General features: G+C 41.0%; 1 protein-coding gene across 1 annotated transcript in view; it reads left to right on the plus strand.

Annotated features, from left to right (window-relative positions):
- LOC122802426 (guanylate cyclase soluble subunit beta-2-like) overlaps positions 1-24,644 on the plus strand; it is an 866,018-nt gene that overhangs the window by 92,420 nt on the left and 748,954 nt on the right. Inside the window, exon 3 of the mRNA XM_044072045.1 lies at positions 20,530-20,603. Within this exon, the coding sequence (XP_043927980.1) occupies positions 20,530-20,603 (74 nt within the window). The remainder of the gene's footprint in view (positions 1-20,529; positions 20,604-24,644) is intronic.

Here is a 24,644-nt window from a genome sequence, read left to right on the forward strand (position 1 = left end):
GCAACAAGCAGTGCATACTACAAATGAAATGTTTTCTGAATGTGACATGACCGTAGCTTGAATAATTAAGTCAGCATTATGTCATTGTGTTACAATAAAGCTGGTGAAGTGCCCTGCATTTCTAGATGAGAGGGAAGGGAAAGGAGGTTCAAGCTCTCCTAGTCTGTGGAAACATGATTACCCTTGTCAAGCATCTCCTGCTTTCTAGGCATAAGATTAGAAACAACTACAAAGTAGAGGTAATATACATTTATGGTGTCAGAAAAGAACAATAATACAGAGATGTAGAAATTAAAACAATTCCAGGAAAACTGTTACGTCTTGGCAGTGTGTCTTGACTTAACTTATGATATAATAGCAAGAAAAGATTTCCCCCACTTCAGGCAGTATAGAAAAAGTAGGAGGAGGGAGAATCCATAGATGCAGTGTGGCAAGCTTCCGCATTTAATAAGAAAAAAAAGGTAGAGCAGCAGATTGATACATCCATTCAGAATAATTGTGGCAGAGAGCAAGACGATGATACTCAAAAAGAGGTCCAGAATCAAAAGAAGAAGGGAGTTAGCATAGAAGTAACAAACATAACCTACAACGCTAACCTGGTTGTAATTAGACAGGACTATCTAATGGCAGAGAAACAGAAACCCAAATCTCTAAGAAATGTCAGTATGGTGACTGAATGTGTACTAATAGGAAATTCAGGAGTAAAAAATCAATATAACACAGAAGTCTGCACAGAGAGAGACAAGGAACATTAACACAGAAACCAAAAAAAAAAAAAAAAACAAGAAAGAGAAGGACAGCTAAGTGATGCTACTTAGACCCAAGCAAACAGTTACAATGAGCTGAACAAGAGGATGCAGAGATCTCAGCTAATTTCTGTTAGTGCCAACCAGAAAACTCAAGCAATGGCAGACTATAAACATCAGGCATATGTGTGTAAGGAAAGGAGTAAAACTGAAGATGAATTAGATACCCTTTGCAGATCGAGAGTAATATAGCCAATGAAGGAAAAGAAAATGGAATGGTTGTGTCCACTCCCTCACATTAAGACTGAGGGAGAATAACCCAAAAGAAAACAAAGCACTCAGGAGATTTTTATACACAGTGGAGAGACAGGAAATCAGGCAGCGATGTTTGTAACAGTTCTGTGTAGGGGAAGACATAGAGCTGTAATGCCAGTGCTTTGGGGGGAGGAAGCTGAACTTTCAACCTTGTGCCAAATTACTAGAGAATGTAGCAATGAGTGAGTGGTCTAACAGTAAGTCACACAACATTAAAATAAAAATGGGAGAGAAGCCATCTTGGACAAAACTAAGTCAAGAGTACATGCCAGATTTTACTAGCCTGGCAAAATGAAAGAAATAGAAAGCTTCTGTTTTTTTTTCATTTACAGAATGACAGAAAACTGCATTTCATCTTGGAAATAAAAGTCCCTAAATTGCTAGGCTTATTATAGAGGTGTCATTTTGATGTATTGCTATTGATGTCTTAGGGATAACGGTAAAATCTAGCAATAGATATAAATACATACCAATACTACAACATTTCCATAAGCAGTGCCATTATGCAAAACTGATGCTAAAGCTATTGCAAGAAAACTGTTACTATTATTCCCCAGAATGGGTATCTGTAAAGCAATACTTAATGAGCAAGGCACTGCCTTTATGTTGAGGAAAATGCATCAGCTATGCCTGTGTTTTAAAGTGAAGTAATATGTACACATCAGTCTACGATTACCAGACTGTTGGATTTGTGGAAAGATTCAATAAAACACTGAAGTTCACCCAAAGGAAAGTTAGTGACATACATGGTAAAAACTGAAATCAATTTCCACCCTATATGCAGTTTGCAGTCTTCAACTAGATTTACAACAATCAAACTTCTATATGGCAGGCATCCCAAAAAAGTTCTTGACATTGTTAAGGAAACTTTAAAAAAAAAGTAAAGACACATTTTAAAAGAGGGATAGAATGCTACATTAGTTTTCACAATAGGGTAAAACTGGCTATGCCAATAGTAAAGGAGCACAAGTAGAAAACCCAAGGATGCAACAATAAATTTATAGTAAAAAATGGTCAGTTTAGAGAATTCAGCCCTGGAGATCAGGTGTTATTAATAGTGACTTCCCTGGTGAACAAATATTTGGCTAAGTTGCAAGAGCCATTTCATAAGTTCATAGGTTCATAGGTACTTACTAGGCTATTGATCTTTATGGATCTTAAGAAGCCTAATCCTACATTCCCATGGTAATTATTAGCACTTATATTTTGCAATATGATTCCCAAAAGATGGGCCACACAACTATGTGTTCAGTACTTGCTTGTTTTCCCATATCGATGAGGGCCATTGGTGCTAAGCCAGGGGTTGCCTTGCAGTTAACCATCTATTCATCCAAGTTACATTTGAATAGAGTAAGAGAAGTACTCTGCTTCACTTGGCGGGGAAGTGATATTATCTATGATACATAATCCTCCAGGATAATCTTTCAAAAGAGATTGAAGTCTCATGAGTAGGTGTTTGATACCATTGGACTTTGAAATGTGTAATAGGTCTGACAGAACAGGATCTTCTGAAGGTCAGTACTTGAAGCAGAGTTTGCCTTTCAGTAGATACTGAGAAGGAAGACAAGACTTTAAGGTGGTCTGTGTAATTGTTATGATTTAAGTCCCTGATTTTTTTCTTGAAGGAAACATTGCAGTCATTACAGCTATGCCAAGTGTTTGGACAGTTACATATCAAAAGGGGCATTATACTCAATGTTCAACCTAATGACTGCTGAGTACAAAGAAACAATTACATTTCTGGATCAGGACACCATACCCTTCAATATAAGTAGTGGATCAGTGATCAAAGGAAGTTCATTGATCAAAGGAAGTTCATTGTCCATCCAGCTTCCCAGATTTGTAACTATGGGATCAGTTTTCAGGGAAGGGGTGTTGTCAATGTGACAGTTACAAAGGTAGTCAAGCTTGAAAAGAATTTGATTATATATATATTTCATGGCACTTAGCTGCACCCCATGGTTTTTTTGCCACCAACTCTTTCTTTGGGAAAGGTCCTGTTGTAGGATCATGAGGGTTATGATGACACTAAGTTTGTAATCATCTAGAAACTTAGTCAGCCACAATCCCTTGACATTGGCTTTGATCTCCAAGACATAAATGCCAAAGAGAAGTGTCCCAAAGACTGAACCCTAGGACATGCTACTAGTGACAGGTCTTTTGGATGAGGTAGATAGATTAAACAATATGACAGATTTTTTTTTAAATTATACAATTGTATCTCTAATAATACTATGGCCTTTTTAAATATATATATATATATATATATATATATATATATATATATATATATATATATGAAAGAAAATAGTAGTGTGTCTTCAAGGATAAGTGCCAGTAATAGTCTATAATACTATAGCAGCATGCATTCAAAGAAGTCAAGAGAAGGTATCATTTATAGTCAAGTTAAGCATATTTTGGAAATGACCATGGAGGAAGTTGTTACATTTAAGGAAATTGAGTTATTAAAGATTATATTTTTAGCCAGAGGTTGTATATTGAAAAAAATAGTAATGGGAAAATTAAATATACAATGGAACAAAAAGTAGAAGTTGTCCCTCAAGGTAATGATAGGACCAACAGAAAGTAGATGTTAGCCATGGCTGAATTTTACTGTAGCTGGTAAAGGGATTTTAAAAAAAAATATTTATAATACTTGTAAAATTTTAGCAGCAGATGAGACATTGGCATGTAGGCAAACCTTTGTTTATTTAAAAAAAGCAAGTAATTTATAACACATGCCCTGGGATTCAATAAAGCTTACATGGAGTGTAAGAATAGTGCAGCTGCTCCTGCATGGAATATGGCCGGCTAGCGATCCAGTAAACAAGCTTGGGGACGTACACGGGTCTGCCAGCACTATTCCTGTACCGACACAACTGAATAATGCTAATTACCTCATTTGCTTGTGAAAACAATGCATATGAGGTGAATTAGTAATTCAGTAAGCAGGCAAGCATCTGTGCTGGAATAGTGTGAGGTGTAGAAATGTATTCGGCTACTAGCCAAATACATTTCTGCAAAAACTCAAAATGGAGGCATGACAGCTCAAAGTAAAGCATGTCTTATACTCCTTAGGCATGCCAATGGCCAAATATATGGCCATTGGCATGGAAAAGTCTTGCAAAATTATAAAAATTAAAAGTTTATTTTTTTGGCCGATCTCGGCTGTTTAAGCATAGGGCAGCGGCGGGCAAACGGGACTGTGCTGAAAATAAAAAAATGTGAAAAGACAATTTTAAGTGAAATCTGCATTTTGCCATTATAGTCTATGGCATGCAGAATCAAAACAATAACAAGTAACACTGGTTGCTAAGGAGGAAGGCTGTGGTGTAGCGGTGTAATCAGGGACTAAGGGAGTGGGGTATGCAAATGAGCAAATTTTACTGAATCGCTAAAGGGGAGACCATTCTCTAGCTGTACCTAACTGTGTAGGAGCTATAAGGCAGTGGTGTTAGCAGGAGAAGCAGCTGACATGAAAAGGGGGTGTGTCATGCTTGGTGTAAGCACATTGGAGTTCTACGGCTCCCAGCTGAACTTAGCTAAGCACAGCTAAGCAAGGGGGTGTGTCTCAGGCTGTATTGACTTATTCCATGAAATGAAGAGCGTGTTCATGTCCAGGGGAGGGCCATTTCTGTTTCAAAGTGTTTACTATAGCTAAACAGGTTTGCGTGTTATGCAGCACGCACCGAGTCTAAAACAAAACAAAAAAAACCCAGCAATAGCAGGACTGTTTACATTTTGGCACCGGGTTTGCTTGGAATGTTCAGGGCTTAAAGGGGGGTGGAAATGGGAAGGGAAAAAAAAGGCAAATAGCAGAATAAAAGCAAATCATGGACAGGGGACCACACATATGAACAGTACACAGGTCAGAGTAACCTACACAGTGCCTACCATACCTCCCAACTGTACAGACCTTTTGCAGAATGTACAGAGGTTTGCATCATATTTGTGATGTCTCCATCATGAAATAGTGCTTGTGTGGCAAATCACTGGCAAACTATGAAAATCTAAAGTCAGAAAATAACGATGGATTGTAGTGTCTCAGACCTCACACCCTATAGAAAACGCATGCTAATGCAGCATCTGTTATTGTATCACACTTCTAGGTTTGTAAGGCAATAGTTAAAATGGTCCCTATATTTAGGCCTTTTTCAGCCAATTACTTATGGCTTTGTCCAGATATCTGGCTGTCATACATAGAAAGGTATGGTGCCTAGTAGCACAGCAAGTGCCTGAAGGTCAGTGTACTGGCAGGTCATAAAAGGCTGCCACCTTACTGTGCCAGCACTGACAACATGTCACTGGCCAACAGCCATACCCCTGGAATGGAAGGTTGTCACAGAAGGAGCACAAGTATGCCTTGTATAGCTGCTCTGCTTGCCCTAACATTGTATTTGCCTGCGAAGTATTTGCAAAACAAGTAAAGGTCATGTCAAAACATCAATGGCAGACAGTGGAGAAGCAGATGTCACACCCATAACAAAAAGCAAGCAAGTAACAAACTGGTCCCCCAACTGTCTATCTATGGCAGAACAGTATCAACACCCTGTCCCCATGTGTGGCCCTTCGTCTGACTGTCATATGTGGGCTTGTCCAGATGTCAGACTCAGTGACAGTTTGACAGCTAGGCCAACATGTAGCCACATAATAACATAGTAACACAAACTGTCTGAGGACCCCAGTAGATTTAATGGTGCAATGATGGACAACCTGCCAAATAGATATGCTCAGAGGTGTGTAGTCCACAACCTTGTGTGTGATGTTATGACATTTACCATGCTCACACCAGAATTACAAATACATAACAGCATCCACTATGGGAAAGCCTGTGACCAGTCTACAGAAAGATAAAGAGGCACACAGAAGGGAGAGGGGAACCACTGACCAGACAAATGAAGAATGTGCACACCAGAGCACATTTTGCAGTAACATAGGTGCCCTGCAGTGTATGGAGTCAGTAAGCATTACCTGGAAATACACAACACACATCCACATAAGTGGAGGTCCACAACAAATCAAACCCCAAGTGAAGGAAACCTCAGAGGCAAAAACACACGAACTTCCCAAACCTGCACATCACAGACCACACATACACCACACACCAGGTCCTGCAAACACTAAGGCCTTACCATACACACAACATATTACTCATAGAAGACTCCACTGTGACACACACACAAATGTGCCACACACCAGGCAGGATAAGGAGAAAGTCACGATTACTTGCTTAGCAGGTGCCATAAACTGTCATATCACACATGCACTCAAGTCACCCCACAACAGGTACAGGTATCACACTAGCCTGGTCCATGGCAGTGTGAATGATGTCAGAAGTACCTCACGGACTATAGAAAGACAGACATGATGCAGAGTGCTGAATACGTGTTCCATGCAGGTATGTTCCTAGCCATAAGCAGCATCCTGCTGTCACCCAGAGTGATGGATCAATATGAACAGAAAGTGATTGTCAGTAACACCTGACTCACTTACCTTGTTATTCCAGGGAGAGCCACTGCCTGGCAGCCTGGGAACATATGGGTGACCAAATGCACTGCCTTACTACAGATTGCCTGCATCAGTCTCACATGGCCTATAGGCCTCTGGCAAAGACCCATGCCTCACCCATAGTGCTGTTGTAGGGAATGTCATGGGGTCCATACTACCAACATAACACAGTCAACAAAGTGCAAATGAAAGTCCATGCTGCTAAATGCTAGTAGCATACCTCTCAACCTTGTAGAGCAATAAATCTGGACAAAGCCATACATAATGGTGGGATAAAGGCCCAAATATAGGGACACATTTGAAATAATGCTCTCATAATGTTAGAAAGGTGACAGAGGGGGTGTGTAGTAGCATGGATATAATGAAGGGTGTGAAGTCTGAAACTGTACTGTTCAGTCATTATTCCCTGACTGCAACACTGAGTGATTTGCAACATACTTGCTAGAAGACCACAATGTTAAGGGAAACTGACCAGATATATGAGGCATGAATCTGGATAATCTGTAAGAATCTGTACAGTTGAGAGGTATGGCCACACCAGGATATGACCTTTCAGATAAGAAGAATACCGCACAACCAGGAGATCCCCAGCCAGTATATCACCAAGGTGTTGGACCTTTTACACAGCTTCAGCATTCAATTGGCTGTAGCCACACCTTCCAACTGGCTAGATTGTGCAAGAATGTCTAGCCTTTGCCTCATAATATTGGTCTGTGCATCATCCATCTTGAATTTCTCTGGTAAATAACTGTCATGATCCGATGATATATGTCAATAGCTAATGACACAATACAGTACAGTGTTAAACATTACATAAGTCAGAAAATGTCTGATAAAACAAACCCTGTAACTCAAGCAACTCATACATTAATAAGAGCAGTAGTGACAGTATCCCCATATGTCTGGGCCATTGTTTCCCCATACTGGCAGCCTACTCCAGATATCCTGCATCAACAGGTTGCAAGGTATGGCTGTAGCACACAACACCCCAGACTGGAGTTACAGTTATTCCTGGAATGGATTAGCACACTTACTATAGAAGGTCATACTGGGTATCCTCCTACACTTAGAGAAATAAGGTCCATGTCTGAAACCAGAACGGACTATATATATCTGTATTGTGCAGATGTCTTTGCATACACACAGCTATGTACACCTGTCGCCACACACACCCATCAGACAGGATTACCCACAGCTAGCCGTAGATGGTCCATATGTGGTATTTCTGCATCTATTGCATGTGATACACACATATATATGGGCAACATATTACAGTATGTCAATCATACACACACTTAGACATGGGGAAGAGGGTATGTGTGTGTGTGTGTGTGTGTGTGTGTGTGTGTGTGTGTGTGTGTGTGTGTGTGTGTGTGTGTGTGTGTGTTTGTGTGTGTGTGTGTGTGTAGGAATAAGTGTTTTAGTTCTTCCCCACCCAGTACACTTCCCATTGCCCTACTTCACAAGATCTGCTGATGTCATTCACCGTAGAAGTACCTTTGGAGTGGCCTCAGCCCTATAAGCCCTGTGGTGCAAATGACTAGTTAGGTAGGGGTTCTAATCTCAGTCCTGACAAATTTAAAAGTGTGTGTGTTTGTAGATTAAAGATTTTGAGCCCATTCACAACCAGAACACTTCCCATTTCCCTACTTTAGAAATCTTGGTGATGTCAGTCACCTTAGAAGTACCTTTGGGCAGCCCTTTAAGCTCTGTGGCACATGTGATAACTGTGTAACACTATAGTATAAATAACTAGCTAGGTACGGGTTCTAATCTCAGTCCTGGCATGCTTCAGGGCTTAAAAGGGGTGGAACTGGGAAGGGAAAGAAGAAAAAAAAAGGCAAATAGCAGAATAAAAGCAATCAAGTATTAATAAAATACCAAGCAGGTGTAATGTATCATAGCCAGCCAGTCATACAGGCAGCATCTGCAGCACAACATTATAAATTGTGCAAATACCTTTCAGTCTGGTTTTCCCACAAACCTTGCACCACTGATGTACACACGCAGGGGAATTTTAACCAAAAAAATGTTAGCGGCTGCTATTGCTTTGATCTATCAGTATGTGCTAGAGGCTGAGGGCGTGAGGAGGATAATGCTGACAACTGCCCCAGACTGAGGAGGAGGAGAAGAGTGTTCAGACCCAGGGTAACCTACCAAGGGCTACATGATCTGGAGATGGTATAGCACTACAGGGTGGACACAGACTTCAACAAATCATCAAGCTGTGCCAGCCTCAACTCAGTCCCAGAGCCAAAAAAGGGGAACCCATTCCAGTGGATTCCAAGGTATGCGTAGTGTTAATAATACTAGCCACAGGTACTGTCCAACGACCTACTGGGGACATGATTGGGGTCTCACAGGCATCTGCATCCTGGGTACTCCACCAGTTCCTGGATACCAGGCTACCACATGCCAGTGAGCACATTTGCTTTCCCAACACCTGTGAGGAGAGGACCAGTAATATGTGTCTCTTCCACCATGTAGCAGTATACCCGGAGGCACTGGGTGTGATAGACTGCATGCACATCTACATCAAAGCACCACCCGGTGACAGGGTAGAGTCTGCAAGGGCTTCCCCTCCATCAACTGCCAGGACATGTGCAATGCCCAGGGCATTATCATGAATGTGTGTGCTGGCAGCCCTGGAAGCTATCATGACTCCCGCATCTGGTATTTGTCACAGCTGAACCAGGTATTTGCCAGTGGGGACACCCCTTATGGCCATCTGGTGGGGGATGCTGGCTATGCACTGGAGCCGTAGATGATGACACTATCAGAAATGCATACACACCCACTCAAGAATGCCATAATGAGGCACATGCACAAAGCAGGATCATTATAGAGCATGAGTTTGAGATGCTCAAGTCACGGTTCCACTGCCTTGACATATCTGTTGGAGCCTTGCAGTACTCTCCAGCCACATGTGCACACATGTTCATAGTATGTACCATGCTACACAATATGATTCTGAGGAAACAGCTGCAGCAGGAACAGCACAGGGAAGGGCCACACAGCCCCCACCATTGCCAAGGTCCACACAGGCACAGAGAGACTCAGAGGAAGAAGCCCCTGAGCCTGCTTCTGTAGGCAGACAGAGGTATACCCAGTATACCCAGGCTTTGACAAAGAGGCAATATATAGTACACACCCTGACACTGTAGGGATCCAGGGACTGACACCTCTCTCCAACTCGCACACACAGTAAAATGGATGCCACACACATCACACTACCTGTAGCTTATCCTGTATAGGCAGTGTACTGCATGCATCTGACAGAGTCAGCCCTCACCCACCATCCCACAACTGCCACAGGCACAAGGTAAGTCAATTTTCTAAACAATAAATGAATTGAGTAGTATGTTCTGATAGCATATGTATGGTATCGCTGCATGCATGCAAGGGAATGGGGTGGCCTACTGGGGTAGCAGCAGACAACTGACAGCTATGTGGAACACCAGCAAATGTTTGCCCTATACTGGCTTCCCCACACTATGCAGTATTATCCAAGGTGACAAATCCCACTGCAGTATATGCAGGGGACCAACTAAGAGGGTCATAGGTCACATACATGGATGTCAATGTGGGGATCCCATACTCACCCCTCAGACTCACCCAGCAAGTCAGCCATATAAAACCATAAAGGAATGTCTGGAAAAGACCCACCAATGGCAACAATGATGGAATACCCCGTACAGACTTGCACAGTGATATCACAGCAGGCCTTCCAGTTGCAGTAAGGCTCTGAAGGGTAAGAAGTCTGAAACTCAATTGTATGCCATTACAATCTAACCTGTGGCCTCTAGTGATATGCCTCTATTCTCCAAGACAGGGCACATTACTATGCTAAATGGAACCAAAATGTAAAGCAATATCAGTGCAGCATGTCCAAATGTGTACCGTTGACAGGTGTGCCCCCCATATTCCCATATAAATCCAGTAACATGTAGGTTTGTAGGGTAATAGCAGCAGAGATCACATTGCCAAGTCTGTCACAATCAACATGATAACCTGTTGCATGTCCACAACTTTAGATTAAAGATCTTGAGCCCATTCACAACCAATACACTTCCCATTGCCCTACTTTAGCAATCCTGGTGATGTCAGTCACCTTAGAAGTACCTCTGAGCAGCCCTCAGCCCTTTAAGCTCTGTGGTGTGGGTGATAACTGTGTAACACTATAGTATAAATAACTAGCTAGGTACGGGTTCTAATCTCAGTACTGGCAAATGTGTGTGTGAGTGTATTTGTGTTTGTAAGTGTGTATATCTGTAGGTTAACACATTTTGTGGCCTTTCTCACCAGTACATCTTCCATTGCCATACTTTACAAGGGCTAGTGATGTTCCTCACTCTAAAAGTACCTTGGGATACCCTATACATTATAAGTTTCATGGTGTGTCCGATAAATGCATAGCACTGTAGTAGCAGTAGCTAGATAGGTAGGTGTTCTAATCTCAGTCCTGGCAAGTGTGTGTGTGTGTGTGTGTGTGTGTGTGTGTGTGTGTGTGTGTGTGTGTGTGTGTGTGTGTGTGTGTTTGTGCATGAGAACAGTATCCTGTCTGTGTTTGGGTGAAAACTATATCCATTGGGGGGGCAAGTTTTGCAATTTCTTGTTGTAGTCCACCCAGTACACATCCCAATGTCCAGTTTACAAGGCCCACTGTTGTCATCCACTGTAGAGGTAGCTGTAGAAGCTCTGCAACCCTATAAGCTCTGTGCCATGTGAACTAACTATGTAACAGTATAGAATAATAACAAGATAGGCGGGACTTCTAATCCTTTGATACCATTCCCCACTCAGGAATCATAGACAAACACACTCAGCTAGGCATCAACCCCTATGTCACTAGGTGGGTTGCAACCTGGCTCACAGAACCCACAGTGTGAAAGCAGCAGATTACATGTCAGACTACTGACCAGTCATGAGTGGAGTACCACAGGGTCTGGTCCTGGGCCCCTCATGTTCGGTATCTACACCTCTGAAGTCCAGCCCAACAAGAAGGGACTCTGGCTGACAATGTTTGCAGATGACTGTAAGGTAGGTGCTACTATGACCTCCCCAACTGATGTTGACATCCTGCAGAAAGGCCTCACTGAGACCTACAACTGTTGTCAGGACCCTGGACTTAAGCTCAATGTCAGAAAATGTGTCACCACCCCCTTCAGGAACAACTTGTTTCCCATGAATAACCACATCGATGGTAGTCCACTGAGCACAAAAGTCATTATAAGAGAACTGGGAACACAGGTTGACATCAACCTGTCTGTTGACCACCACAGTGCCACTGTGGTCAGAAAGTCCTATGTGGCACATCTCATTACTAATGGTGTTGCATCCAGGAAGAAAGAGGTCATAGTCTCTACTCTTCCTTCATTAGGCCAATCATCGAGTACAATGACTCATTTGGTATGTACCTCACTAGACACCTGCAACACCCGGAGAGGCTGCAAAAGAATCTCGCAAAGAGGATGGATCTTAGGCCTTAAACACTTGTCCTATATGGACAGACTCCAATCACTCCAACTATTCTCTGTCTCATATTGACTACTTAGAGGCAATCTCTGCTTGACTTACAAAGCCATGTCTGACAAAGCTCTGTTAGGCATGCTACATCTAAAGAAACCCAATCCATCCACACCACATGCCCCAGAGACCTCAACCCCATTTCCACAATCAACAGAACATTCTGGAGGGACAGTTTCATAACCCAGAGACTGGCCACACTATGGAATAGACTTCACATACATGTTAAGCAGAGCACCTCACTGGCCCTCTGAAAGAGACATCTGGATGAGTGGATGGAGAATTGAAATCTCACCCTGGGGATCACTCCAGTGGCTATACTGGATAGACACACTAGGGAGTAACATCAGGTGGCACAATGCCAGAGTAATCCTATGGGCTAGGCTTGTAAAGGCTCTATGGCCATTCACCTATTACACACCTATGAACCTATGAATCTCAGTACTGGCATACGCATGTGTGTGCATAAAGGTGTTTGTGGGTATATAAACATGTAGGTGAAAGTAGTTTGAGACCCTTCTCACCCAGTACACCTCCAATTGCCATACATTACAAGGGCTGGTAATGTTACTCACTTTACAGGTACATCTGGACACTCTTCACCCTACAAGCCCCATGGTGTGTGCGGTACCTGCATAACACTATAGAACCAATAACTAGATAGGTAGGGTTTCTAATATGAGTCCTGGCAAATGTGAGTATGTGTGTGTGTGTGTGTGTGTGTGTGTGTGTGTGTGTGTGTGTGTGTGTGTGTGTGTGTGTTTGTAAGTGTTTGTAAGTGTGTATATTTGTAGGATAAAGTATTTTAAGGACTCGTTCTCCCAGTACACTGCCCATTGCTACACTTTACAAAGGATGGTGATGTTGTTCACCTTAGAAGAACCGTGGGACACTCTTCACCTTATAAGCTCCGTGGTACACGCAATAAATGTGTAATACTGTAGTAGCAATAACTAAATAGTTGGGGGTTCTAATCTCAGTCCTGACAAGTGTGTTTGTGTGTGTGTGTGTGTGTGTGTGTGTGTGTGTGTGTGTGTGTGTGTGTGTGTGTGTGTGTGTGTGTGTGTGTGTGTGCCCGTCCAGCAATTGTTTCCACCTATTATGGTATTTGTGCATTGCTGCTGTACAGCACAGGCATTTACCCTACCTTGAGGGAGATGATGTTGTCCTGTTAGGTATTGCTGAGTCCATACAGCTATGTAGGTGCCCACATAGTATTGTGGTGTGGGCCTGGATACTGCTCTTAGTTCCAACAAATGGGACATTGGCTGTACAGCTACTTCTACCTGCTTTGAGTGGATTTATAGTCATTTGTGTACAGTTCATTCTGTAAAGGGGGGGCAGGGGAGATGATGATCTGAACAGTGATGGCTATGTGGTCAGATATTACCAAGGAAGATGGCACTGTAGGAGTGCTACAGTGGCTACTCATGTTGGTTAGGCAAGGTACAGGATATTTCCACCTGTCATAGGAGTGTTGACCGACTGATCCACTGCATTGCCATTGACAAAGCTGAGAAATCTATGTGTGTTCATGTTCAGGTGGCATAGGGCATGTGCACTATGGTTGGGTATTTGAAGTCACCCAGGAGCAGGGTAGACGATTGAATCCTGACAGATTCCAACAGGTTCCAATAGGTGTGGTGGGTGTCCATAGTCATGGTTGGAGGCCTGTAGCTAGCTAAGATTTCAGGAGGTGCTTTGTCAACTGTTAACTACACTTGGGATGTCACCCATGCGTCATATTGTTTGGCCAGCCTGGAGGCATGTATGTATATGCTAATGTTCAACACTCCACCTCCTGTGGCTTTGCAGGCCTCCATTTGGGGTCTAAACATATGATGAGATGGGTGACCTGCCAAGTTTGGTGTGCTTTCCACAGCTGCAAAGCAGGTGTCAGTGACTGCATAAATGTCAGCATCCTACAGGATAAGGTACACTTGCATTGCTATGGGTTTCATGGTAAGACACCTAGCTCCTGTTAGAGCAAGACATCTGCACAAAGGCACACATCAGTGGTGGGAAAAGGCCAGTAAATAGTGTCACTTTATGAATCTAGTTGAAACACACTTAGTTGCCAGCAAAGATGGTGTCGCATTCACAGGTCTACTCTGCAGGATATGACATCTGACAATCAAATGTATGCTAATATGGTATGACTTCAGTCTTTAATGGGTTGCAAGTGATGTGCCAGACAATAGACAACTGTCTGAGGCATTGACTACAAATATGAGGCAGACATATGGTCAGTCTGCAAAACTCTGAACAGTTGTCAGGTATGGGCTCAGTATATCACATACAGTTCACCACACACATCTGCACCTGTTATGTAGTATGCACATACCCTATATACATCTCTTACATTTGTAAGACAAGCATATGTATCAGAGTAGCATTCACAGGTGACATATGAATAATTACAACATCCCAGGCGTAGCAGTGACACACTCAGTACTGGACAACAGACACTCCAGTAGTAGTCATACATGAGCTGACCTTTGCTGGAGCCAGAGATGTGTCCGTGTCAATGCAGACAGGGCAAATGGGAGTGGCCATAGGTGCCAGACAGCAGCATGTGAGTCCACCAGGTCTTGTTGCAGCCTAGTGTTTAATGACCCATTTGACATAATTGCATCCCCCCTTCTGCATTCCATACAAGCTTACATGATTGACATATCTGTTATAGTGCTGAAGAGATTCCTCACAACAATGTAAATGGTTAGGTTTGTGTAGTCGCAGTGTTTGTGTAGATGGGTTGAAACTTGTGTTGCATAGGCAGCAGCTTGCCTTTGTAGGTACTGCTCATGAGCAGGTAATAGCTTGTGTACCAACTGGTGTCTCCCACTTGCTACTTGCATCCAGAGCATGTGTGTTGTCTTTCCATTTGTCAATGCCATAGCAACACAGTATTATAATTACGTTCTTCATGTGGGCCTTGCCCCTTTTCCTTGCCTGTGTGGAGGACAGTATGGAGGTGTGGGGGCTACAGCTTCACAGATAGTAGGTGGGAATACCTCTCAGGACAGGACATGGGGGACAAAGCTCCAGAATTGGGTAGAGATTGTAAGTCAATAGTGCTATTATACACATAGAGGGTTGCTAGATTAACAGGGCTCATCTGGACATGCATTTTCTGCGTGGCTTGACATCTGACAGTGATATGTCTGACATACCGCTCAACTGTCCTGATGTCCACAGATGGCCCAGAGGTATGCCTGTTATGTTTGGTCTGTTCCTCAGACATCTGTTTTTGTGGAATCAGTAGGATAATGTGAGGATTGCAGTCAGTACCTGTTGACATTCATTGGTGTTTCAGACATCATATCCATCGGGGATGTTATGTTACAACAAAGTCTGTGACACCAGCAACTGTCCCCCAAGTATGTCATGCTTTATCCAGATGTCTTGCAGTAAGAGGTTCAGAGGTGTGTTATATCATTATTTAGTGACTGCACTCCAGGTATCATCCCATTGACTTAGCAGACTCCTGGAAGTGGTATGCAGCAGTGGCCATGAATATGGTCTCACACCCTGGACATTCTGTGGAAATCTGTACATATGAGAGTTATGTATGTCTGGCCATTGTGAAGAGACTGCCAAGATTATGTAGCAGTGTTGTGTGTAGATGTTTGTTGGGCTGAGTAGGGAGCCTAGCAGATGTAAGTGTCATAGATCCTTTTTCTATCTGACTGTACATGCTGCTACAGCTGCTGGTGGTCTATTAAGTGTGTATGTTTGTAAGGACAGACTGAGAAATGTCCTGTAACACCTCAGGATTCTCCATACACTATGAGTTGCGCCAGTATATGTAGGTGTAGTGTGTGACTGGCAATCAGGATATGTTTGTCCAAACAGTCATTCTACTCTAGAGTTCATTTGGGGTACTGGTATGTTGCTGTGACTGTGGTGCAAATGGTTGTGGGTGGACATTTTTCCACCAATATCTGCTTTCCCTACAGTCCCATCCATGTAGTGCATGATATATTTGGATATACATAAGTAATTGCCCAGATCTGATTTGGGGTAGTGTCATGTTGGTCTTACTGTGGTTCAGAAGGTGCTGGGTGATATGGTTGGCAGCTGTCATAAGTTTTTCCATTCTGTTACATGACTGCAGTCATACCTTTTCACTGTCCAGATGTGCTGCTCTTATGTTTGGTCTGTTCCCCATAACAGTTGTGGGTTTCTGAGAAATCACTGGCATACTTCAACTGGTTTCCTAACTGTGTCCAGGGTTATTGGCAGAAGTGACCACTAGCCACGACAGTATGACAATTGGGAGACGTATTGGGAAGTGTGCATGTTGTATGTACCTATCCTTCTGTCATTTGCAGGCATGTGGTGGGACAGTTTAACAGTTGTACACAGTTTATTAGTATACCCTTCATACAGTTACTACCAACATTTTCTTACCTGTAAAACCTGTGGAGAAAATATCTGTTAACACTACCTGACTGTTTGTACATATATTCCTGATTCGTTGTGTGTAGATATGCGCACATCTTAGTACCACTCCCTGAATTTGAACCGTGTCTGGGTGTGCAAAATAACAAGTAAGCTATTTCTTATCACACTGAGCTGCTGGAGAACTACTGTTTCTTGTTTCACTGGTTTCTGCCTATTAGGCTCTTGGTTAGACAGTCTGAACTTGTAATCCTGTGATGCATGCATGACAGATAGTTAGTGTACTGTGCATTAATCCTTTGAATTACTACAATCTGGAAAGCAAAGGTTAACACAGGGCATTTATATCTTGTTTTACAGCTCCATTCTAAGTCAACAACAACATACCAGAGTAAACACAACCGTTTGTGTTACAGATGTTTATTTCAAATCAATATTAGTCGGACATACTTTATTTATTCAGTTAACACAGTTACAGTATACCTACTAGCACTACACAATGTACTCCTTCTAAGTTATTTGCACAGTATACTGCAAAATAGATTTTTACTCACCAGCCTTTCTGTGCAGCCTATGCAGTCTACAAATCTACAAATCAGGCAGGTTTATTTGTAACAGTTCCAACTGCCTGATTTGTAGTGTGGTGACTTGCGTTACTCAGCTTGTTTTTTTGCCTTTGTTTGTGAGCTTTCCCAGCCTAAGCAGTCTGCTGGCATGGTCTTTGATGTTACTAGCCCTCTCTGCTGCAGCTGTAGGGGAGAAAAACAAACATTATGCATACCTGTCTATCACATCCTCAGGCTAGAAACTGGTACACTTATATCTGTGATATTTACAAACTGCTGGAGCACAGTTGTCCCTGGCATCTTGGATCTACTGGTCCAAGAGTGCCCCCTTCCTCCACTTTAAGTTGGCATAGTGGTGCCAGACTTGTTCACCAATCAGGGGGATGCCAGTAGCACTGGTAAGATCATAGATGAGATGGTCCCAGGCCTCTGCTTTAAATTGTGAGCCCTGGTACTGGCCCTGCAGCAGTCTCTCATCATGGTTACTTATGAGGAGTCCAACCATGATCCTGGACTCCATGATGCCTCAGCGCTGCGCCTTAAAGTGCAAACCCTCATCTATGCCAACTATGATTCCTGCACAAGTTGAACTATCGCAGGTAATGGCTGTGTTCCCACCTGTGCAGTTTAAATAAGGCCATATTCCCATCCTTTGCCATCATTGGTTGATTTTGAAAATGTTGAACACAGCTTAGTGGTGCGCAAACCCACTAAGCTGATTTTATCAATGCTTAAAGGGGAAATTGTTGAGCACTGCTTAACAGTGCGCAAATCCACTTAGCTGAGCTGACTGTTGCTTAGCATTTAAGTCTAAGCATTGCTTAAACTGGCTAAACATAACTGAGCATGGCTAATCATTGCTCACTTTTAATTTCTAGATATATTAGAATAATGACTTCATTTAGTAAGTGTATATGATTTACTTTACATGACGTCCCTCTATGTGCTTACTTTACATTACCAAGGGGTGTGACTACACTGTATGGAACACTTGTGCATACATGGGTGGTTTCACATGTTATATGCACTCAAACTTCCATTTTAGAGCAGCTAAACTACCCTGGTTGACAAATATCACTTACTACGTCATTTAAAAAAAAATAATTAACACTGCTTTTCTACGTATAAATAAAGTGCTTGTCTTGGTACTCAAACTGGGAATGTCTGCATATAAACCAAGGACTCTAAACACTATGTTATCCCAGCATTAGGATTTTAGCTTTATATTTTTATTTATCTCCTCTGGGGTGTTTAAGCAATGCTGGGCAGAGGGGCATAATGCACACACCCGCTCAGCTATGCTTAAACATACCTTAGTAAGGAAAAAAAATAATTTTAATTATTTATGGTCTTGTACAGCTTTGTTACTCTAGGAGGTTGACAGGTATGTGAGACAGGCATCCGGGTATTCTGCAGACACCTGTACAGTTGAGGGGTATGGCCGTACGGCACTTTCAGATGGCAGGCATTTGTGTTTCAGTCTTCATACCCTTCTAGAGGTCCTTGCTAATGCTAACCTTTTATTCTATCAGCTTTCGGGTTTGTCAGTGCAATGTTTAAAATGTGTCCCTATTTTTGTGGTTTTCGCCCCATTATTTATGGCTTTGTACTGCTTTATTGCTCTGGGTGGGTGAGATGTATGTGAGGCAGGCATCTGGCCATTCTGTAGAAACCTGTGCAGTTAACGGCTATGGTACTTTTACAATGCAGGGGATGTGTGACAGAATCTGTCACACACACCCTGCATTGTTTCTTGCTCCCCTAGCTATTTCACAGACACTGAAATGCTCATTTTAATTTAATTTCAGTGTCCGTGGACATTGAAATAATGTTTGAAAGTGCCGTACGGCACTTTTTGAGTGCAGGGGGTGTGTTCAATGTCCATGCACTACTTAAACATGCCCCCTGCACTCGTTCACTGTTCGTATCCCTTTAGCCTTAACAGCAGCACGCCTTCATGAATATGCAAGATGCGCTGCTGTTAAAGCTAAGGCTACATGCTCACGAACCACTCCATGCAGGAATAGCACTATTCCTGCACAGAGTTTAGTGAATCCAAGGGATGGTTAAGAGTAAACATATTTTAGTCAGGAACCCTGCAATGATAATAGATGCATAATAATATGAATGTTGTTCACAGTGTAGTTATATTACACAGGGACGTAATTGTTTTGTGGCTTATCTAAAAAATCTGCAGAGCCTTTGGGCTACTTTATACAGTAGTTCAGATTTGGGCATATATATTGCCCCGTGCAGAGGATGTAAAAGTTTCTACATAGGTAAAACTGCTCACCTTGTTTAGGTATACCATATAAAAGAAAAATATGTTAAATATATTATTTAGATATGCTTTGGAATTTACAAACTACAAACTGTCTGTGTTTTTTGAATTAGCTTCTTTTCTTCTCTGAAGTTTGCTAAATGCACTTTAACATAGAGCATGTGCCTTGTGTAAAAACGTGCAAACTATATAATGTCTAAGCTTATTTTATCAATCCCTACAGCTAAAAATGAATCATAATGCTTTCTTTTTAAGCAAGTATTTAATTTTGTCATTTTATTCTTAGAAAACCCTCAGTAAGCACTGTAACTTTCCCACAAAAAGCACAGTAAACCTGTGTTCTGTTTTCTTGATGACTGAAGAATGGACAGAGCATTGCAGTTGCATTTAAGTGACTTAATGGAATATTTCCCTTGTGTGTGTGTGTGTGTGTGTGTGTGTGTGTGTGTGTGTGTGTGTGTGTGGACTGAGGTATGGTGACAGTTATGTACAAGAAGGCCATAAATACATGAGAGACTTCAGGACTCAAATTAGAAGAGTGATACTAGCAACCTGCAGAGATGGTGAGCTCTTAATGCTTTCTTAGCTTCTTTGTCAGACCTGAACTTGATTTTGATTATTCTAATAATGTTTTTTTTTCAAATTTGTTTTTGTGTCTTCTTAATTTTATTTCTAGGCCTTATATGAATATATTATTTTGCTGAAAGTTTGATCTATGTATAAGAAATGACAGTGGATAAAATAGCAAGGGCAATGCAGACTGAACTGGATAAGGGAATATCAGAAGGGATGTATTCTGAATAATGGCAGAAGAATTCAGCTTTCTTCTGCAATATTAAAGGCATACTTTACCAGACACAAGTCTTCTAGACTTTTAGGAATACCTTTAAGCTGTTTTTCTTTTCTTTTCGGAAACTGCATGTATAGTTGTTCTGAAAATGTGTCATACTTTCTTACTTAGATTTTGGAATAAGTTTATGGGCTGGGGTGATAAAAGAAACAGAGACTTTCATTTGTTATATTTTTTCAGCCAATTTGATTCTATGGCTGCTGAGTGTTTTTAATATATGTAATATACTTGTGTTATAACGAGGAATTCTGAAATATGTGTGTTTGGCAAATGCTTCTATAATATAGTACCATTTTCATATAATTTTATTATATTTGTTTATATCTTTCTTAGTACGGGTTTATCAACACTTGCCTAAAATCCCTTGTTATTGAAAACTTTGGAGAAGAGCAATGGGAAAGATTAAGGTGAGTGCTGTAAAATTCTGGATATATAGGGGGATCTGAAGAAAGAAATGTGCTTATAGGTCAAACAGCAGTTCTTTAGTTTCATTTAAAATAAACTGACATTAAGTGTATTACTATGACTCAGATGTATTTCTCACTATGTTGTGAAGAAAGCAGGCTATGGAAAATCATACATGATTACAAGATTAAGGCAGTACTAGTCGATAGTTGTTCAATCAATTACAATGCTATGGAATGTGGACCAGCCACAAAGTAATAGCAGATACAGGTTGTTGTTGTCTTTCGGCTTTTCCCGTTTAGGGGTTGCCACAGCGGAACTCCAGTTCGCTAATGATTGGCAGTAGATTTTCACGAACGCTGAGGTGCCAGCTCGACGTTCAACCTTCAACAAAGGCACGCCCATTTACGCATGTCTTTCGAATGCCCACCCAACCGCAGGAAGGACATGCAGACTCCACACAGAAGGCACTCCCCGCACTCCAGCCGAGAATCGAACGGGAGAACCTCTTGCTGTGAGGCAACAACGCTACCGCTGCACCACCACGGAAAATACAGGTAAAAACTAAAAACATTTTCAGATGAGTGAGATGCAGGGACATTGATGTGCTACAGTACATAGTGTAATATTAAAGAGCAAAAGTAAATGTGTGAGTGTGAGAGTGTGCATGCATGCATCTGTCTGTTTGTGTGTGTTTCTGTAGATATATACACAGGGAACCTACTTGTCTTATCAATGTTTCAAGCCACTGGATATCTAGAACTAGCACAGTATTTGTGTTAAACTATATATACTTTGGATGGTGCTCAGTATTTAATGGGATGCCTAGAATTATAAGAAAGTTCATTCATTTTCAGTACCTCCTTCATTGATTTCAAGGTCACATTGGAGCCAGAGTCTAGCACTGTATGCAACACAAGTAAGGAAGGAACTAATACTGACAGGGATGTCAGTCCAGTGTGTGCGCATGTATGCATGTGCACTCATGCTCCCCTCCGATACAAACACACACACCTAAGAGAATTTGGAATAACACAAATTTACCTACCCATCTGTTTTTAGGACATGGAAAGAAACTGGAGACAGGGAAGATATGGAAATTCAACTTGAAGGCACTCAGGCCAGATACCAAACCAAACACTCAACCAGTGTGAGGCAGCAATGTTAATCAGTGCGCAAAGAGTTGTCCAAGATAATTCCACTGACCACCAATGTCTTATATGTTGGGTATTGGATAATAGTTTGCTTGTTCAAAATAAACCATATGAAATATGAATTCTTGTTATCAGGGATCATTCTATTTATAGGCAGCAGGTGAGTTCTACAAAAAGCAGATGTCTCTAAAGAATTTAGATGAACTCAGTTAGTATAATACAGTGGAAGGGCTCATTAAGTGAAAGAGTGACCAGGTTTCCCTTTCTTTCAAAGAATGCTTCTTCCCAGAGTATTTTAATTTATGCAGAGATGTGATAACCTCAAGCTGATTATGCTAGACAGTGATAATAGAGGAAGGACAGGTCCCTGCCTCCAAAGTGAAGAGTGCACCAGTTATACTCAGCCAAAAAGAAAGTTGGACAAAGTTTTCCTACACAGAGCTCCCTGCTGCTTTGTACTAAGAATTACATTTTGCAAAAAAATGCTCTGCAGAAGTCTCCATATGCTAGCGAGCACACATTTAGTAACCAGGGTAAGTGGGCAAAGTAAAACTTCACAAAAGCATTATTTGCATGAAGGATGTGAGGGATCTGCCTCCACATCCCAGAACACTGCACAGACTCAAAGAAAGTATAAGTCATAAGAGAAAGTACAGCACATGCTGTCAGAAATTCTATAAGCTATGCTATACAAGGTAAGGGGATAGGTATAGAAACATCTTCAAATTTAGGTCAGTGTTTTCTGACCAAAACTACACTTTGTTTTGAAGAAAAGTATTTTTATTGAAACTGAAGGCAATATATACTCAGTCATATAAGTTTATAGGACTCTTCCGTATTTCTCCATATGTATACACACACACACACACACACACACACACACACACACACACACACACACACACACATATATATATATCTGCAGTTGTGATCTGCAGTGCACATTACTTGTTAGATAAACATTTAGATGTTGAGAAAAGGGAATTTAAGATATTTAGTGAATTAAAAAGGAAAAACAATTTATATCTGTGTAGTCTGCTCCTCACTCAGAATTCCTGTCTTTATCCTAGGCTGTCTTGTAATAACTGGCTTATTTCTTTCCTACTGCCCACAAATTCCTTTGCTTGTCACAGTTGCCCTTAGCAGCACACATGACAGACTGGATATGCGGCTTACCTTGCAATGCACCCTGTGTGTTTTATGGTGAAAAAGAGCATACCCTCAAGGCTCATATATAGTAAAACTGTTCATGATATGTCTCCCTTCCCTTTACTGTAATGTGTATTGATGGAGACGTAGATGTACATGGCAATTGCATACTCTTTACTTTGGGAAAAAAAAGACATTTGATATAAACTTTTTCTGGTATTTCTTTATGTTACTGTTAGTGCAATTTATAATCTTGTAGTTTCAAATACAAAAATACATTATAGCATGATACTAGTCTGGTCTGAAAAAATATGCCATACAGAGCAAGATTTCATTTCTTTTTCAATAAAAATAAACCTTTGCTATTCTTCCTTTTAATTTTTATTACTATATCTGTTTAGTTTTATTGACCTCTCCTTTATGTTTAATATAGACCAGAGCTTAACATGTGTTGTTTTCTGCTATTTAATGTCTGTTATATTTTTCTTAAATTTAGATCTCTGTTCTGTCTAGAAAAGCTAATTCAGCATGCTTAATATGTTTTTAAAAAAGAGATACATAACTGAAGTATTATAAACTGGAAAATGATGCACTAACAGATCTTACTGCATATGCCTTTACAACCAGTTAGATAAATAATTTTCTCTTTTTTGAATACAATTAGTCTGACCAGTACCTTTACAAAGCCCTGATGACTGCAACCAGTGGAATCCTTTAATAGGGATCTTGAGACCAGTTTAGTCAAAGCATCATATGCACATTCATAACACCTTTTTCACAAACAAATCTAATGCTGTCAGTAACTAACTTGTTGTGCATTTCTGTTTGTATTCCCTTTTGTGTTTATCACATGCAAGGCATGGATTTTATATAACCTTTGCTACTCATAAATTTCCTGTCTGCAATTCCTAAGAAGAATGAAGATTATATACATAACCATACTGCTCGCATTTCTTAAATTTTGTTCTCATAGCATTGTCCAGCAGAGGACCTGTTACAGTATTCTGACCTCTTTTATTAAAGTTATTTACAAAAAAAAAAAAACATGCCTCTGAGCTTTTTTTCTTTAAACTCATCATTACTGACACTGTCAATTGATCACCATCAGCTTAAAAATGTATGATGTTGTGTAGAAGACAACAATATTGTAACTCCAGCAGCAGATCTCATTTTAAGCTATGAAACATGAAGCTAGGTATAAACAACATATCATTAGAAATGAACGGTGGTATCAAAAACTCACATTTCCGCAGCAATTTTTATAGCTGTAATTCTGGCTGTGAAAGATGTAACCGATTCATTTTTTTACATTAAAAATAATGAATTAAACAAAAGTTATTGACACCAAAAATGAAACCTTTATCAGAATATCAGAAGTTTCCATAAATCATTTATTCTTTCTGTGTATGTATCTCTGTCTATATTTTCATCATATCGTATAACTGTCTCTCTCTAATTTGTTTTATCTTTGTCCACCATTCATACTTTTGTATTTCTATCTCACTGGATAGTTGGCTGAGCCAGAAATAATTTTGATGTGTACAATACTGACGCTTTTAAATAAATAAATGAAGTAATATCCTGTTGCTGGTAATGCCTGGAATACATTAATGTCTTATGCCAAATATGCATGCCAGATATTCTTAGCTTTCCTAACATCATAAATGCATTTCTAAAACAAAACAAAAAAAAATCACAGAACTAAAGTAATAGCCAGGAAAGCATGTGCCAACATGACAG

The sequence above is a fragment of the Protopterus annectens genome, chromosome 5.part0 (genome assembly GCF_019279795.1).
Source record: "Protopterus annectens isolate FY-2018-M chromosome 5.part0, PAN1.0, whole genome shotgun sequence".
Taxonomy (NCBI): domain Eukaryota; kingdom Metazoa; phylum Chordata; order Ceratodontiformes; family Protopteridae; genus Protopterus; species Protopterus annectens.